Consider the following 20,333-nt stretch of genomic DNA (forward strand, 5'->3'; position numbering starts at 1 on the left):
GCAACAGACATGCACTACGACGAACACGAACAACACACAAATTCAACGAAATCTTTTACAAAAATTCTCTAATCACGGTTACTCAATAAACAGCGACACATTTATTCACGTCCTTCACGATTAACCGATACACTATGGAATATCCGTAACAATAAAATTTCAGTACCTCAAAAATTCCATTTTTTATAAACTCCGCAGGTTTGTCAGTGTCCTGAAGAGAAGAATTGGGTAATTTTTGGTTTTCGTTGATATTCGGTTCTTCAGAGTGAAACCACTCCTTAAGGCAGCGCTGGGCAAAATTGACTTCTGGGAGCTAAACGCTGTCCCCACCATGGCTTCTTTGTTTACATAGGTACACGGCGCGAAAGACAGATTGGAAGGGGAAGCAGGCGTATGAGAGTCCCCTACATTGCCCAGCGCTGCCTTAAAGGTTAATGTGTGTTTTCTTACTTTCCTGTATATCTTAAAAATGATAGTAGATATAACAAAACTGTTATAACGAAAGTTTAATGACTTTTTATTTTCCTGAAAATTGGGCAATAAAATTTAAAAACTTTGGTTTTTAAATAAATAAATACATCAACAAGCTTTTAACAATATCATTACACAATTTTATAGAGCATATGAAGCCATTAAATTTTTATTCCTACCGTTTCTTGGTATCTACTACAGTTTTTTAAGATATGCAGAAAAATAGTAAAACAAACATTAACTTTCAGGGCATGGTTTCACCCTGAAGAACGGAATATTATCAAAAACGAAAAATTACCCGATGTTTTTATTCAGGTTCCCTACAAATCTACGCAGTTTACTAAAAACCGGAAATTTCAAGGACCGATGTTTCCCTGTGAAAGAAACCCGCTTCAATACTCCGAGAAAACATTTTAAATCTCCCATCATGTATCCCCAAAGTCTCACGAATCGTTAACAAATTTTCCCAAAAATGTCAGTGAGCAAAAAGGGTCGTTTTCCGCCTGAAAATTTCTGACCTCGACATCGGCTTCGTTAAACCCCTCGGGAAGGTATTGATTCCACGTAAAAAAGTTCCTCCTGAAGGGTGGCTTCAACCGCCCTCATTAAATAAAAAGAAACACCGCAACTGTCGATAGAAAAAAACCATATTATACCACAACTTGGTATAATTCTAAACACAAAAAACTCACCTTTAATTTTATTCGCAATTATACTGAAAAATCAGATATCAGCGGAAAACAACCCTCTAAGTTCAAGACGTCAGTCCATAAACTAATGCAACGATGTGATCTGGATCGTTTTTTTCTTGGTAATCGGTACGTGACAGGCGTACAACGGACTCAAGTACACTGACCATGCATGCGTGGCTAAGTTCAGGGGGCGGGGGAGGCGAAACGAAAAATTTGGAACGAAAAGAACGGCTGCCATAGCATAAAAGGGTGCATAGGGTGTGCACGAGGGGGATGGATGGGTTAGCGCGCGCGCAAGCCGCGTCCTCCGGTTTCCACGTCGGACACATACCGTGCGACGACGATGTCCACGAACTTCCGTCGAATAATAAACGGCCGCGGGAAGCCGCGTGCAATTTACCCGAATGACAAGTTCTTCAAGTTCGCGGACCGACCGGTTAAAACGAGACGAACGAGTTGGCGAGAAGTTACAGTTTCTGTAGTCAATGCGTGCCACGACCCGGCTTCGGATTGCTTCCATGTTTGCGGAGTAACTTTGCCGCGGAGAGACTATTTCCCCCTGTGTACACGCGGACGATCCGTGTGATTGAGTGTGATTCGTAATACGGTAACCGCGATTATTTAGAAGTTATTTATCTTTCGAAGGAATCGTGAGCAGATCATGAGTAGATTCAATTCAATTCTGGTTTGAATAAAAGAAGTGAATATGTGATTAATTCGCAACCAGATAGCACATGACGTCTTGAAGACGCCCATTTTACGGCTATTTTAGATCTAAGGCGCCTTTAAGCCGCCTTCAAGGCGTCAGTGGGCGTTATGTGACATCTGGTCGGTCTTATAACATAATCTATACAAATTTAAATTCGAGTGTATAGACCGAAGTATAGTTCCGAGAACAATTTTTTTTTGTAAACTCGATTACTTCCACGTGAATCGTGAGCAGATCGTGAATGGATTTAATTCAATTCTTTCTGGAATGGACGAAATAAATTTCCGATTAATTCTGCAATGAAAGGAGACCCGTGAAAAATGAATTTTCAATCGGTTTCCGAAATTCAAAGTCGAAACACCTTTTTCAAGAAAGGGGCGATTCCTCAGATGATTTGAAACAACTTTTACCTTAGCGAAAAAGTTATCCTGTATACGCGCATCACACTGTACAAATCAATTAATCTAGATTGTTCCAATCAATGAAATATTACGTTCCTTATACTTTTTGATATATTTGCAATTTAATTCAATAAAAAATGAATTTCGTGTTAAGGGCCTATTTTTCATGTTTTTTTCAAATGATGCAAATATTTGAACTTACTTTCAGGACAATAGGGGCTCGAATCCGTCCAATTCTCGAAAATAGAACTCCCAAATTAATTATTCTGGAAACTTTACTGTCACACCTCGTATACACCCATTTGTAAATAAGACTACTACACATCTATATAAATTTAATAACCATGTTGTATACTGTATTATACATCTAAAAAACATCTCGAGACGGATCTAATCACAACCGGAACTGAATCCTCCCGGTACAATCGTCAGTCGTGCATCCGTGTCCACCAATAAATCGAGCATAAAAATGGAATTTGAAACGAAAAAAAAAAAATGAAATACCAAGCACGCGTCGATTTGCATAGTAGATATCGTGGTAGAATTTGCGCGAGTAAAAACGGCTCGAAAAATCGTGTATCGGCATCGGCGACGCGGAAAGAAAAAAAAACGGTCGGGAAAAAAGCGCGAATCCGAGCGGTCGTGGCGAGCAAAAAGAACGACACTGCGTGTATTGTGTGTCGGACCGGTGGAGGAACTGAGGTGCAAAAGGGTGGCAATGGGTCGCATCAAAACGCCGGCTATGAAATGCAAAATCAGCGCATCGGCACGTCACTGCGTTCTCCGGGCGCGTTTCTGTTCGAAATCGATACTAGTCTGTCATTTCGGTCCTTTGCCTCTTTGCTGTTCTCAGCTCTGGACAACATGGACGTGCGAGCGCGCGCGCGCTGGTATGAGTAGGACCGGCTCGAAACGAAAGAAATTGCAGGCACACACATCGAAAAGCGATCCGGCGAATAGCTCGGCCAGCTGTTCTCCTCGTGGCCTCAGCGCGTGTTTTCGGTGGTATTATTCGTGTCGCGGCGTGCATTGTTCACTCGTGCCGCTTCCGACGAAGCGTTTTTTTCACTGTTCCACGACGGAGAAATGGTTCTCTCGTTGGATCGCCTATTGGCTTCCCTTTATGTGCTGCATGAAAAACCGGGTTCTTTGAGCGATTCGTGGACTCGTTGTTGAATCATTGCCGCGGAGAAAGCAGTATTTATTTGATATAAATGTACGATTGGAATTTGTTATTGAAAAACATATCCTGCACATGACGCGTCGAAGACGCTCATTTTGTGGCTATTTTAGGTCTAGTGCGTCTTTAAGCCGTCTTTAAGGTGTCAGTAGACGTCATCTAGGATGGTAGTTTGGTGTTCTCGATAGTTTTTTGGACGTCTGAGACTGGTCTTTTTAACAGATTGGTTGATGTGTGATTAAATTTAAAGGTAATAAAATTCGAACGGTAGTCGTAGAACTATTTATGGCTTGAGACATTTTAAGGTTATGTTATAACATGATTTATACATGGTGTACGAAGTGGAATGGTTGTTGTCTGAAATTATACGTTCTGTATCGATGCAAACTGTTTAAAATCTCTAATAAAATATATGAAATATCTGCGATAATACGAAAAAGAAGTGTACATGGCTTCCAGTGGTCGCCATCTTGGACACCTTGCGACAAAGCTTTAAACCAAAATGGCTGCCTGTCGTACATATAGATTGTAACTTGATTCACTGATTATTTATGTTTACCATGACCTTTCCTCCATTATTTATTACACCAAACTATCAGAACATAGCTTTTCAAAATTGTCAATACTATCCTAAATATATTTAACACTTAAATACGCTAAGATGTCTTTTTTCGGATGATATTCTGTACATCGCCACTGGATTTCGGGACACACTTACATGGTCTCCACCATTAACTCTAAACCTACCGAACCGTTCAAAAAGACAGGAATTAGAACGGTAAAACCGTTCATTTGACCTGTTGTGGTGGGTTTGGTGTTAATTATTAATTTGCGGGAAGGTTGACAAATTTAGACAACCGCCTAAGTTGGACACTACTGTAACTTGTGTGTAATCAATTTGGGCCTTATAATAGACAATATCTGTTGCTTACAGGTAATTAACGTAGTTAATGCAATCACCATCTATCATACACATATTGTTTATTATAAGGCCCAAATTGTTTACACACAACTAATGGTCAACCCTATGCGATGGTCCAAATGTTGCTACCTTCACCAATGACAGCAAAGATACAAAATGTATTTACACGTACCGAAAACCAATCGCGTGAAAGTGTCTCCTAAGAGATGTCTCCCGTAAAGAGAACTTTCTCAAGAGTGTCGGAAGCTCAGTGATCCCCAAAGAGCAGCACAGAACCATTTCTTCGTCGGCAACAATCGACCGTGTGCGATTCGGTTCGCGTGAACGGCGCAAAGGACGCGTGAACACATCGCGGTGTGTACAAGCGGATGCACTAAACGGGCTAAACTCGAGGATGAGCGAGATAGAATGTTGCTTGTGTAGGAAGCGCATGAAGTAGAAACAGGGCATGAAGAGAGGCAGACAGACAATGAAGTAGAGAGTCATGAAAGAGAGATAGAAAATTGCGAATGATACATGTAGGCATCGTATAAAAGAAAAACTAGAGAAAAAGCTGGCGGCGAATTACCTTGAAGGACTGCACAGAGAAACCAGAAACCAGGGTTGGTCCGTAACATAAGAAGCGAACAGAAAACAGAAAAAAGGTAAATTTGTAATTAGGTCGTTCGCTGTAAGAGACACCGCTGTCGGGAATGAGAACACTTCCGGTTCGTTCGGCGTGAATGAAGAGAGGTTAGGATTCGGGGAACGGTTTTGGGTGGTTCGGTACCGTCTCTCGCTTCGAAACATTTCGATCGCTTCGACTCGCGTTTTTTTTCTGTCGGTCGCCTGTCCTCGGGTAAACAGACTGTTTTTTTCAATTAGTTGAAATTTGAAAAACAAACCCGGAGGGCACGCGAACGTCAGCGAAACTCGCGGTACGCAGAGACTCGAGCGCGCTCGCAGGTGAACTTTTTTTTTTTTTGTTGCACTCCTAGCGAGGCGCGCGCACAGAGGAATCGGGGCTCGGATGGTCTCTTCGTGCTGTTTTTGTTTTGTTTTTTTTTTTTTTAGTTTCTTTTCCGACGAACGACGGGGGTCCAATGTGTACTACGGGGTGCTGTAAAAATTCTTGCTAGATCAAAAGGCTGTGACAGTTGGTCTATATATACGACATGGGCAAAGTAATTGGGTGGACGAGAAAAATGATTTGCCAACCCTTCGGGAACATTTTTGTGGATACACATTTACTTTTTTTCTCGTGAATGTTAATGTTGGGGGTGGAGGCGAATAATTTTTCTCGGCACTGAGGGGAAAATCTCATCGTTTGGTGGATTTTTTTTCATCCACTGAATTCGCACAGATGAGATCTAACCCGTAGATCTTTGTCGCACAAATATCACTTCGTGTTTTGTTTCTTCTTTCTCTTCGAAGGTTTTATTGCGAATGGACGTGATATTTGTGGGGTACATCAGGATGAAAAATTTTCGAATCGGGGACAGTGTACCGGTTTCATGAGAATTATTGTAACCCAGACGCAACGGAAGTCGAGTGTAAATCGCAACAATTTCGACGAGTGTATTGTTTTTTTTTTTACCTTTGGCGGATTTTACAGAAATTTCTTGGCTGTCGCGTTTTGTAATTCATTTTTCGTATCACACTAAAATTCTGCATAAACCTGGGGGCGAAACCAGCAACCGTTCGTTTACTTTTCGCTCGGCGGTTTGACAATTAATTACCGCCTATGATTTTGCAAGTGTCAACGCGTCCGCCATATTTGACGGTTCCAGGCTACTGAACACGACGCGCGGATGCATCTGATATGTCAATCGCACGGATGTACATGCCATAAACAAATGCGGCTGCACGTGTGCCCGTGCAACGTGTGTGAACCGCTATAGTTAATTCTATTGGATTTATACTAAAAGTTAGTAATAGTACCTATTAAAATTTAGTAATAGTACCAATTAAATTTAATAATAGTGCCTATTAAAATTGAATAATACTAGCTATTACTAGAATTCTATGATTTCTAGTTAGAATCAATTACGAGGGAAATTTAAATGAAAAAAAAAACGGAGAACTAAAAATGCAAAGTTTACTATTAAATTTTCCAAAAATGTACATTCACCTTTTGTTAGTGTCGTTTAAGAATATGCAATATCGATAATGAATATACTGCAATGAATCAGGAAAAAGGTATTATTATATGATTTTACTACTTATATAATTGTATTATAAGTGCTTGAACAACTTTAAAGATCACAACTGCTATAAGAAAATGTAGTGATTTTGCAGACAACTCCATATTTCCTATCTTTCCTGATCTTTGATATTTTATGCACAAATTGCCGAAGAAACGAAGGTTTCTCTCGATTTCCGCGATACACCACAAATATCGGTTTTCTTCAGTTGCATCACGATCTATTTGGTAATGCATTCAAGACGTCGTCGCTGAAAATGAAGGCGACGCCGGAATTCAGTTGCGAACACGATATACGTTCCATTGTACGTCGGCGTAATTTGATTTTGTACGTGATTCCATCAAATAAAACTTTCTTATCCGCAGATTCCCATATATTACTTTTGCACCTTCTGCGAGCTGGATACAAACAATAATTTAATTCATTCGGTATCGATAAATAACGACAGCACAGGAAAGATCACTCAATTAATGAGAAGAAATCATTTCTTCACCTTTTTGTATTGAGATATGAAATTTATGAACTACAGAGTGTCAATAAGTCGTCGTCTGATGTGACACTTCCCTATTCTACTGATTTTACGAAGATATACAGTCGATTGTAATTGCTTGATCAAGATTAAATGCAGTTTGTCAATATTACATCAAGTTTCCATAGACTTTTCGCTGTTTAATTTTTGATTTTGTAAAGTAATACAATTGTGAATATAAATTATATATAGCTTCCTTTGGTTAAATTATCATTCCAACAAATTTGTAAGTCCTTTAAATTTTGAAACACAGTGCATTACAAATATAACATAATTTCATGAAAACAAATTTACTCAGTGGTAAATTAACGTTTCGAAACATTGTTCGATGCAGAGGTAGCAAAAGCAAACAGCATCGATGCAAAATACACAGGTAAAGGAAGGAAAAACGTAGGTACATAAATTTAATAAATATCAGTATATCGGACGAGATATTGTTACCCAAGCAAACAATTTATTAATATCAACTTTGTTTATTTAATATATTTTTGCAATATTCCTGTGTTTTGCGGGTATTCAAGTTCCTGAATTCCTAAGTTCTCAATATCAAAATTAAAAACCTCCGTTCTTCACTTTCTAAATTTTTCAATTTTTCAATTAATTAAATTATCATGTTTCTTTTCCAAGTTCTCAAGCTTTAAAATTCCGAAGTTTTGAAGTTCCCCCAGTTCTCCCATTTCCGAACTTTCCACCATTCAATTTCACAAATTATTTAGTTTCTAAATCGTCGAGTTCCCGAATTCCTAAGATCTAAAGTTTATAATTTCCTAAATTCTTAAGATCTTGAGTTAACGAAACTTTCAAGTTTCCAAGTTCCCAAGTTATCGAGTTCCCAATATTCTGAAACTCCCATGTTCCTAAGTTTCAAGTTCATAAACTCACAAGTTCCTAAGCTCTCAAGTTCTTAAGCTCCCAACTTCCCAAATCATCCACCCTTCAATATTTCAGATTTTTAAATTTCGAAATCTCCGTATTCTTAAAATTTAAAGACTGACAATACTCCAAACTTCAATTGTACGATAGGTCACAATCACTCGAATTTATTAATCTCCCCGATATTTATTCCAATCTATCTTTTCACGAGAAGATTTTCTCTCGCCATCCGTTTCAGCTTCTTCGCTCGGTTAAAGGTGAAATTACATTTCGAGCACGTTCGCGGTCTGGAGTCGAATAGTTATTATTCACGAAGTAAAAGTCGTTCCTCGAGTAATCGGCGGGGAACGGCGTCAGGTGTACGTTCCAGTTTCTTCGGTAATCACGGACAGGTTCAACGAATCGCACACGTTATCAGTGCACGCGCGATTGCAAATTCATGCACGCGAGAGCTGCCGAAGACAGGGAAGACCGGACCCCCCCCCCCCGTTCCCTTACGAATCAAATCTGCTTTCGCGCCATTAAGGAATCCGGAACTTCCGGCGTAATCGGAGAAGTTTAGTCCTGATCGAGAACTTTCGACAGGCTCGATATCTTGGACTTTTCGTAATTTCACGAACATTTCATAGATCGATTTAGGTTTCCACACAAACACTTCGCAATTTTTCTCCATATTTGTTAGTTCATTATTATATCTAGACTGCGGATTTTATATTATAAGGCTATGTGAAAGAGAATAAAAGACGAAACGAGTTTCCTGTTTTATTCTAAACCCAATAAGGTACCTAAGAGAAAAAAGAAATTTCTACATTTCCTATCCTGTTTATGAATTATTTTATAGAATATTATTTTGCACAAAAATTCACAATTTAATTTTGGTTTTATAAGTTTTGTTTTTACTTCTGAAAAACGAAGAACAATTCTTTCCCTGGCTAGTATATTAACCCTCGGCAGGCGGACGGTCTGGGACCGATGTTTAAGATGACAATGGTTAAGATAGATTCAGCTGTCTCAAATCTTCCACATAAATTTCATTCCTGATCACTTGACTAAAATTTAATGACTGACAACTATCACCAAAGTTAATATTTGTATGTTAAATTACACAGTAAACAAGGTACCACTTGCTTCCATAGCAAACTAATTAACAAAACAATCTAGTCTCGCCTTGAAACTTTCTAATTAGACTTCTCTGATATACCGAAAGATCATTTAAAAAATATTTCGTACAATACAAATTACAATTGACTCAAAGAAACTTCCTAAAAATCTAAAAAATGCTCTACAATTTCCGACTTGCCCTATTCGACGTCAATTCCAAGTAACAGCATTGAGATTTCAAAGGAACCAATTTACCCCAACGTTCCACTGAAGTGTTCCTAAAAAAAAAAAAAAAAATGATTCACGAGCCGGCGGTAGCAAGAACAACGCGTTGCAAACGGTCGCGGCGTATTAACATTGTAACTCGTAATAACGGAATCGCGTCGTTCCGCGGAATTGTTTTTATTAGATGGTCGAGGGAGCGCGCGTTGCAACCGACAGGAATGAGTGAAGAGGGAAAGAAAAGCCAGGGGGCTGGCTCCGTGGCCGTTCAGAGAGAAGGCAAGTAACCGAGTCGCGGGGCATAATGCGCGGTTTACGCGATCCTCCTTTAATTATTTCACCAGATGGTTCCGGGGGGAGGGGGGGGTGGATAAGGGAACGGTTTAAGTAGGGCTTTAAACGGCAACAGGGAAATTTAAAAGGCGGTCGGGACCCCTGCAAAGATCCAGGGGCAATTTGCGTTCGCTCCCGGTCTTTTAATTGAAAGGTCGAAACGCGTTATTGCTTCTCCTCGCGGGTCGCCGTTTATATTCGGGCCATCAATCGTCTATTCGTTGGTGAAAACACGATTACAGTTTTTCCAACCGATGTTATTTCATATTATCGTGTCGTCAAAGAAACAAAATGACACTGTATTCGATTGTTTTCATAGATTTCTATACAAGGTGGAAGAACAAAAAAAGATTCAGGACTTTAACCCTTAAGAACATGATCCGTGAATACGCAATTTCTTTTTTTATCATTTCAGAAGGCTGCAGCAGGCTTTTTGTTTATCTTTTAATTTAGTAATGTTCTATTGCTCGTAGTAGGTAATTAAGCTAGAAATAAAACATTTCCCGAGGAGAAAAAATTTGGAGAGAAATTAAAATGACTTATTGTTTTCAGATCAGCCTACAGGTCGTGTTTTTATGAGTAAATTTGAAGCTTCAGTTTTTTCCTAATGAATTTCTCTATCGATCCGTCCAGCCTATAGTAAAATTTTGATTTTTATAATAGTTATTTCATATTCGAAATCAGCGACCAAAAAGCCTACAGATATTAATCATCTTAAAAAATCTGTATAACAATAAGCACAGAAATTGATAATTTAGGCTAGACAGATCGATAGAGAATTTCATTATGAAGAATTTAAAAAAAAAGAGATTACAATTTACTCAACAATTACGACTTATGGACTAATTTGGAAAAAAATAAATCATTATGTACCACTGTGCGCCGCTTGTGTCCTTAAGGGTTAAGAGTAGATGGTACCCGCCAAATAGAGGGAAAAAAGTCCTAATATACATGTTTCAAAAAACTAATATTTTTAAAGTTACAAACAATTTTTCAGAAATTGTTATTTCTCAAAAGAGTAAGACAATCATGATGTTTCAACCATCCGATATTTTTCAGTTATTTCTTCCCTTTCGAAAAATCCCTTGCAAAGCTTCAAAATCGCGAAACGAGGAAATTTAGGATGGTTGAGAGAGGGTTGGAAGAGCAAAGCGAAAGGGGGGTAGTCTTTGCACGTTCAAGAATGAGAAACTTTTCATGACCTCGTGAAATTTCGTTCGTTCTACCTAGCCACGGTTTTTTCTCCCCTTTAGCTAAGACGATAGCTTAAAGATTTTATTTCAACGAGGACCTGTCACCGAATGTCCAAACTGCCCCAGCACGGCTGAATGGAGAGGCAGCAGGACTTGGGAACTTCGTATTCTTCAGTCGTATTTTATAGTGTACATGCACCTGTTCTGCTTAAAAACTCCATTCCAACGTATCGAAACGTGTCCGAAATACGAATAACATTATCCTCGGAATAAATAAAAAATCGTGATTTTTATATTTTACACCGTGTTCTCTGCGGAAGAAATATTTTAGAGAACGAATTCACTTTGAATGGTGGAATTTCTGTATGTTTCAATTCTGCAAGCTATTAAGCACAATAAACGATTACTGAGCACATGATTTACGGTGCGCTTTATTACAATCAAAATTGGAATATTTATGCACGATTTATATCGCGAGTAATTGTCACGAAATTCCCTCGTTGGGCAGATAATGCTACGGATATTAATAATTCTTCTAAAAGAATGAGAACAATAGTCGTTTGTTATACGAATTGTATAATTTTGATTTTAAATTCATTGCAGTATTATTCTATATCGATATTAACCTTAATTCGAATTTTTTTGGTTTGATTTCGTGAGTTTCAAGAGAACCTTTCGCTTCGAGGGTTATTTTTAATTCTGACGAAGTTGTTTGCCTACGGATCACGTGTTGGACGAATCATCGCCGTGTCGGTTGAATTTTTTAAACGCCTGGTTTAGCATAAGAATCGTTTGCACGTGATACGAGAATAAACGAACGGTTGTCGGCGTTAAAAATGGCGGTGCTAATACTCACGCGCTCCATAAACTCGCATTATTCAAAATCATCCGTAACGAGAATCGAATTTCGGATCGGTAATTGATTTAGAACGCTTCTGATATCTAGTAGAAAATAAAAGTATTTACTAGAATATCAAAAATTGTGTTCAGATATTGAAAAATTTTTAAATTAGTCATACAGCAAATTTATATGTAATATTTTTCATGAATGAAATTTTGTGTATTTCATTAATAAACAGACATTATATCGGTTCACTGCAAAAGTTTCGATGGATTTCGCTCTAGAAGAGTAGACTAATAAATGTAATTATAACTAAATTATAACAATGAAATACGTAATTATTCTTTCACAACACTTGAATAATAGAATTTTAGACATTTTTATTTTAAAATAGAAATTTTTTAAATATTACTATGTACTGATTTTATATAATTAAATTATATTAATAAGTTTACAGTTTATCACAAAGTGGGATTGACATCAGCTTCTCCAAACAGATCACAAATGTTTTTTGCTGTGTTTGCAACATTAATTCACTACGTTACATTAACATCAACACATAATATATGAACATAATTGTCTGGCTTTCTATTTGAGAGTTTTAACATTGCATCAACTGTTTATATTTAGTTATTCTTATTAGCAACGATACTGTAGGATAGTTGTCCTATGAAGAAACATTTTCTTAGAAGTAAAATACTTTTGAAATTTGTTTCTGATTACTGAGATTTTCACATAGTTTCACAAAACCGTGACGATCACATCGTTTGTCGAAAATCCACCATAACTTTTGCAGTGACTCACTCCTAATACGTTTTCCTTTAACATTTAATTTATACAGTAAGTAAATGAAAAAAAATCTAATTATAACTGAATTATAACTTAATGAATGTATTACTCAGTTTTTAAAAATCTTTGGTCCAACAAAGATCGATGTTCCGTTATTGATCTCATCACGCCTCAAACAAACCCCTAAAATATAACTTCTAATTTTTCGCGACCTCTCCTCTACCAATAAATCATTTGAATTTTCGGCTTTGTGCGGCTCACAATGCACCACTCTCCCACGGTCGCGAGGTCGATCGATGGTTTATCGTTGCCTGTAAATTTCACCGATCGAAGAATTATTTAACGCTGTGCCCGTTTTATACGCGATGAACGGATGAAAATCGTATTTCTTGGAATCGCTTCCACGGCGATTCGTCTGCATTATCGTTCATCCTCGCTCGTCATGAGCGTCATATCCCTACATACACGCTCGATCCTTCCCTAAATTAACGTTCTTGTCGTCGAATATCTTGCGACTTGTTTTACACTCGGCTTCTGTTAATCGAAATCGATGTATATACAAATACATACGACGTGGACGGGGCCACTGATAATATCTCGACAGCCCTCGGGACGGCGAATGCACAAAAAGTGGTGAAGGGGTGAAGGTGTGGTGGTTGGCAAGGGTGGATACGCTTTGGAACTCGAGAAAGTATACAAAAGCGTGATTCCAGAAAGTACTATAGAAGCTGCTCGAATAAAACAGGCCGCTATGATACAAGTGGAGAACTCTCAAAATTAGATAGTAAGCAAAAAGGGGCTGATAGGGGTAGTATTTTTATTTATTTTTTTTTGTTCGTTTCTTTTAATAAAATTCCTTTGCAAAAGGACGAAAGGGTCCGACTCGAACCGGTGGTCATGTGATTGTACGGAGATCTCGTGTGTATCTATATACAAGTGTGCTGTAACGTGTTATCATTTAAATGTACATCGTTATCGTTCGGCGCATGGAAACATGAAAGAGCAACGTCGTTCGGTCAGTTCGAAAACGAGTTATTCGTTGTCCGAGCTGTGTAAATAACGAGGAGAATTTTAACCGTGCGCACGAACCCCCTCCACCCCTCCCCGTGGACCGCCAGAGCATAATATTTTTGCGTATCGCGAATTTCATCGTGAATCATCCCCATTTCTACGTAACGCTTTTTTATGCCGTGTTCTTTATGGGCGCTCGTTTTTTATTTCGTTACAATCTTTGCCGGGAGAGATCAAATGGAAAAATGTCTCTTTAAAAGTGTCCTTCGTTCCCGATTGCCACTCCTGTCGTGAATTTACTGCACGAAGAGAAATGAAATTGCAATTCTTTTTCCCTTAACAGACAGAGTATAATCAGGATCGTTAAGAGAAACTAGGTTCAGTCATTTCTGTGACTACAGAAAATTGATGACAGAACAATGTCATATTAATTTATAGATTGGTGCATATGAAATGTTGTTTTGACAAATGAAACCTTTAACCACGCGTACAGTACCGTTCAGAAGTATTCGAACCCCTGGATTGCTTTAGTAAAGCACAAAGAACTTTCTATCGATTACATTACCGGTCGTTTCTTTCTTCTTGATGATATTTCACACACTGCTTTTTCGATATACTTAGTTTATTCGCAATATCATCGATCGAATAGCCTTCACCACTAAGAACACACACACACTATAGAACGTCTTTCAATTAAAATCTTTGTAACTTTTGGTATTTTTAGCACGTTAGAGCGAATGTTGTTTCACTAAGAGACGAACAAGAACTGACTAAGAAAACAGTGAATTTCGTATTTATAAGACTCATGGTTGGCAAATGGTTCTAAAGGGACAATAGAATGGAAAACATTCTCTGGTACATTATGATTACCGAGTACGAAAAAAAAACCAAACCAATCGTAGTAGTCGAAAGACGGTCTATTAGGGACACAATAATAACCTTGTTTTATTATACGACAGGGAATTGACCGAAACAATGGGCCCTCTTCCCTAAGTAATACATACCATAAGGGCCATAAAATATATACCTCAGTCTAAACATTGTCATAACCTTCAAAAGTCATATTGTTCGAATAATTCTGAGTGCTACTGTAGTTTCCTCAACGCGATTAAAACGCCATTTTTCTTGTTGTTTGTCGTGGAGTATCTTCAATAATATCTCTTGAAACATTACTGTCGGTGATATTTTCTGGCCTCTCTCTTGTTTCTTTTTCTAATAAAAAATCACCAGTCGTGGATTTCACGAACCAACGTTAAACTGTCTCAACATTCAAACAATCTTCTATAAATGTGAAATTTACGTTTTCAACATTTGTACCAAGTTTAAACTAATATAAAAAAATAGAATCACACCAGTATTCTGATTATTTATGACGGCCGATAATGAAATTTTAATATTTCTGTTCTAATGAAACAAATATTCTGATTATTTATGACGGCCGATAATGAAAGTTTAATATTTCTGATATACAGGGTGTCCCAAAATAGCTGCGACTCCCGGAAATATGGGGTTCCTGGGATGATTTGAAACAACGTTTTCCGAGGCTTTGTTAACGAGATATTAACGAAAATTTCGCTAAGGAAAAAGTTGTTTCCAATCATCCCGGGAGCCCCCCATTTCCGGGAGTCGAAGCTATTTTGGGACACCCTATATATTGTATCGGTACTCAAAATGCGTGTACTACAAATTTTGAAAAACATTTCATATGCATTAACCTGATACTTCTCTTAAGGGAAAATGTTTACATATCTCTATCAAACAGTGTCAAGGAATATTTGCAATAATTTTCAGCCTTTCATATAATTTCAAAATTCTCAATAAGGGTTGGTGAAATAGTTCTAGTCGTGGCAATAGAGTCACCGATAAAATACGATGACCGGGTCGACGTTGTTACCCTTTTTGAAAATTCTCGACGGTAAACCGACCGACGATTTTCCTTTCGTGTTTCCGTGGCACCCCCGGCAACCACCGGAAGTCAATGTATGATCGTGTGGGCGCACGTGTGGTACGTGTCCCCCGTTCAAAGATGCATGAACGAGAAGGCAAGAGAGCACAGTCGGTGGCTGGAAAGTGTGGCAAGTGGGTTGAGGGGGGCGAGGCTGAAAAAATCTAACAGAGACAGGGTGAATATTGCGAGCAGAGGCGAGAGATCTGCGGTGAGACAGACGAGGCGGTGCAGTGACTGCAGAACACGGGTTTGTCTGTGCTCCCCTACACACCAAATTGATACTGTTTCTTTAGCTGTCTTTCGTATATATGTATTGATTTTTTTTTCGAGTCTTTCTGCTTGTCTCGTTCTCAGTGTCGATTTGAGTGAACCTGAAAGTAAGTGGTTAGTACGTCACCTTCTGAAATGATCTCAATACTGCCAAGAGCTTCGTACCTTGAATAAACGAACGATTCATTTCAACCCTGAAAATATTCATGTGAAATAGGGCCAGGATCGAGTTCACTGTACTGATAGTAATGAATGTAATGTAATTCTAATAATAAAGTTTCAGTTGAGTGAAGAAACTGTTATTTTATTTCTTGAGATCCTACTGTATCCTCTACAATTTTCTCCAAGAGTGTCACCCATTGATCAGATATCGAAAAGTTTCAGAAAGTAGAGTCTATCTGAGCCAGAAAATTTAAGATCTATTTCCGTTTGTGCAGTTCAACTCACTTACTGTTTATTTATTATTATGAATAATAACAAAAGATGCAACAGTACTTAGTATAGTTATTCTTTACTCTACCTGATGGTAATCTGGTTTTTATTAATAAAAGATACTTTACTGAATGAATTTAGAATTATCCAGTTAAGTTTGAATTTGTTTATATCGACTCGATCCTCACCCTAAATCTGATGTTCTTAAGATTATAGTTACGGTGAAGGTGTTCCTAATTGTCGAGAGATGATCATTTCAGCAGGCATCAATGCACAAATACACAACAAATAATGGGCCGTGATTGGATCAAAGAACGTCACGAGATCCATGAAAACTGGAATCTCGACGGTGACTCCTTTGATCCAATGTCCGGTGCAAGAGGATCTGGTGCAGACAGTAGGCGAGACGTGCCGAGGATCATTGCTGAAGAACAATCGATATATCGCATGTGACGACAGCTGTCTCGTGAACATTCCATTGCTGTCCTGTGTAAAACGTTTTGTATATATATATATATGTATATACATACACGATCATATCACAAATACATCCATATATGTCGTACATGACACGCGGTTACGATCACGCGTGACAGTTCGTCGAGATGACGATCGATACGTGATTTCTATCGGCAAAACGAATGTGTATGAGCAATCGGTGACGAAACGACGACAGTCAAACGGTGGAATTGGATCGTCGTTCTCGAGAGAATTATATTCGTCGAATTATAATGTCTATGATCTGCCAGAACAATGAATATTAAATTTCGAAATTTTGAAATACGTTTAATTTCAATTTTGACATATTCAAATGAATAATTATATGAATAAATTGTATTTTATATTAACTTATAAATTGAAAGTGTACGTTGACCGGGGAAACACGCGTTTGTTCCTCTCAAGAATTCATTTCCAATGACGTTAGTATGAATGAACGTATTAATGAAATGTATTAAAACTGATGCAATTCGTTGTTTGATACTCGAATGCACACGTCAATCACGAAACGAAATAAACGGAATATATCGACGAATAATAACGGTATCGAGCTCGAAAGACATTTTTGATCTCGAGAATTTCCTTTCTATCGTTCCCGTTACAGAACGGTTAATCGGGAAATCCGTTACAATACCCTGAAAACGAGATTACAGTGAAGTTAAGGTATAATTCGTTTGCTCGTCATAAATTTCGTTACGGATTATTAATGTTTTTCCGCATACAATAAACGAGAGAATAAAAGGACACCAGGCTATTGTTCCAAGATGGCGTACGTTTGTTCGTATTATACGATAAATTCCGTGCAACTTAAGGGGAAATTAGTATGAATAATGCGGGTAACTGGATACCGCGAGAAAATCAAAGGAAGAACATTGTTCGGATGTAATTGCGGCGCGTTCACGTAATTAAGGGGAGGGCATAGAACTAATTCCGTGCCCTTTTGGTAGTCGTAAAGGAAGCTATTTCAACTTGCTTCAGCTTGTCCTTTAACCAGTGAAATTAAAAAATTGCGGCGGATGTGGACCGCGCGAGAGAAAACGAGGAAAATACATTAAGCAGAGGGCACGAGTTGAATGAATCATAATGAAATACATCAATCATCCAGGTGAAAGAATTTACTTGAACTTTCGCAACTATTGTTTTAACTACAAGCCACTGAATTTAGCTCACACTTAAGGTTCCGATCTTTCTTCACCTTAATTGAATTCGTAATTAATTGTCTTGTGATGGAAGGGTAAGTAGGACTGGGAAGATCTACAGAATGCAGATACGGTAGAGCCTCAGGTACTCAAACCAGTAGAGGGCTTCAGTATTCGGATAGTAAAACATGACCGTTTTGATACTAAGCTTCATTTATTTAAATAGAAATCAAGAAAATTGACTGTTTAAGACGCTATTATTGAAGTAAAGTCTCAGAGATTCCGTCAAGATTACTTAAGCTCTACGATCTAAATATAACACCTTGGGGGTTAAATACTTATGAATACGATATCTTTTTGGTTGCTAAATTACAGGAATTTTTCAACATAAGTAACTGTGTAGAATTCTATGGGGCAGAGGAAAGTATATTTGTATGTAAACAGTATATATTTACAACAGGAGAAGAGACCTATTGCTGGGAGACACTCTGTTCAAATAACAAAACGTTCCGACATAGACCGTCAAAATATTAAATTATTCGGATACGGGAGGCTCTACTGTACTATCCCATTTTGTCCTAAAGATATAAGTAGATATAAGTACTGCGGATTTTTATGCAAAATGACATTCTATAATGTAATTTTAGAAGACAAGAGCAATTGTAGGAATTCCATTCGGTTCCGACCAGAACAGAAAACTAGTTGCATCTGATGAAAGTTTTGTCTTTCATTGTATTAATCTCATACGCTTCCCTATTAAAAGTTCCTCGGTTTCATTCTCGTAAAAAGTCTCAACTACCTAACACGAAGAGGTTCTTGAAAGATTCCAGTGCTGAACCAATCATCCCCCAATCGAAAACATCAACAATTCATACCTAGGCAAATAAAGTCTATCGAGATGAAGAAAATGAACAAATTAACGATTTATATTCGCCTATTCGCTAAACACCAAATTGATCGATTCAACTTTCAGGAACAAATAACGATTAGCCAGAATTGTATCGCATCGAATCGAGAAGAATGATCGATTGACGAGAGATTTCGTGGAACAAATCGTCGACGACACGTCGTGATTTTCAACGCGACACAGTCCATCAAATTTCGCCCAACTAACGATTACCTCCCTTCCCATTCGGTTTGACTGATGCGCCCTTCGTGGGGCCGCATGTGTCAAAATATATGCAGAGAACACCGTCGCGACTGGCAGTGATTACATGCTCCCGTTGTATTACATCGTATCCGCACAACGGGCGGGATCCTTTGACGGTTGGTGCGCGCGCAACGTGTCACGTTCGTAGTATACGAACGCATCGGAACGGCGAATACTAATGCCCCCGTAATGCATCGCGTAGACTGAATTCATAATACACGTCACGCCGAAAATTGGAACACCTTGAGATCAATTCCGGGGCCGTCAGGTACCGTGTGCACGCATCTATTATTTCATGGGACTACGAACCCCTTCGATTAGCTACACGTTGGATAGTCCCGTTTAGATTTCCTGATGATTTCCGGCTGGATCTTGGTCTGATTGACTATACCGTGTGGTTGAGATAAGGAAATGCGTCAGCTTCATACAGAATGTATTTTGATTCAGTCAGGATAATTTTGTCCCAAAGTCAGGAAATGATGATTTCCGATTTTGCAAGCTGTTTTGCAGGTATTTTTAAGAGAAACACCTTTTCATGTAAAAATCAACTTAATTTAAATGGACGTCTATTTTATCATTATAGTGACAATATTTGGAACGACATCCAAGCATAAAAAAAATAGTGTTACCATGACTACTAGTTTGTTATTTATCGTGAGCAAACATATTGTTTGTAAAAAAAAATATTCTAAAAAGTGTTTCAAATAGTCTTAAAATGACTTGCTTTTTGATTTTATGAAAAGAAATTGTTCAAGATACCAAAAAGATGCAGCGAGCGGATATTCTCTCCTGCCTCTATAGATTTTCCGAATAAACCTGCGATCATCTCTGCTGTGATCTTTATATTATTATGATTCGATCACTTAGATGGAAGAAGGTATCGTGATGAAGATTCTGACTTCAAACATGTCAAAGTATCACTAAACAATTTCAAGAGAAAACTTCTTCAGCTGTTTTGGCCAAAGTAAAACGATTTTATAGAAGAGCCTACTATTTCCTCAGCAATCCAATAAATCATTTAGTTCCTAAAACTACCCAAAAAAAACTATAAGTGAACACTTCTGAGCACTCCTCTAACATCTCCATAAACATTTCCCAGCACCGCCTAGATCTCCCTCTGAATTTTATAGAAGAGCCTACTATTTCCTCAGCAATCCAATAAATCATTTAGTTCCTAAAACTACCGAAAAAAACTACAAGTGAACACTTCTGAGCACTCCTCTAACATCTCCATAAACATTTCCCAGCACCGCCTAGATCTCCCTCTGAATTTTATAGAAGAGCCTACTATTTCCTCAGCAATCCAATAAATCATTTAGTTCCTAAAACTACCCAAAAAAAACTATAAGTGAACACTTCTGAGCACTCCTCTAACATCTCCATAAATATTTCCCAGCGCCGGCTAGATCCCCCTTTAAAATGCTTACGAATGTCGTTCCAACGCCA

The 20,333-nt window shown here is 38.1% G+C and overlaps 1 protein-coding gene across 1 annotated transcript in view; it reads right to left on the reverse strand.

Moving 5' to 3' along the window:
• The window catches only part of LOC107187466 (fasciclin-1), a 198,059-nt gene that overhangs the window by 35,418 nt on the left and 142,308 nt on the right, over positions 1-20,333 (reverse strand). Inside the window, exon 9 of the mRNA XM_015575571.1 lies at positions 4,944-4,952. Within this exon, the coding sequence (XP_015431057.1) occupies positions 4,944-4,952 (9 nt within the window). The remainder of the gene's footprint in view (positions 1-4,943; positions 4,953-20,333) is intronic.

Source organism: Dufourea novaeangliae, unplaced genomic scaffold (genome assembly GCF_001272555.1).
Source record: "Dufourea novaeangliae isolate 0120121106 unplaced genomic scaffold, ASM127255v1 scaffold89, whole genome shotgun sequence".
NCBI classification, from domain to species: domain Eukaryota; kingdom Metazoa; phylum Arthropoda; class Insecta; order Hymenoptera; family Halictidae; genus Dufourea; species Dufourea novaeangliae.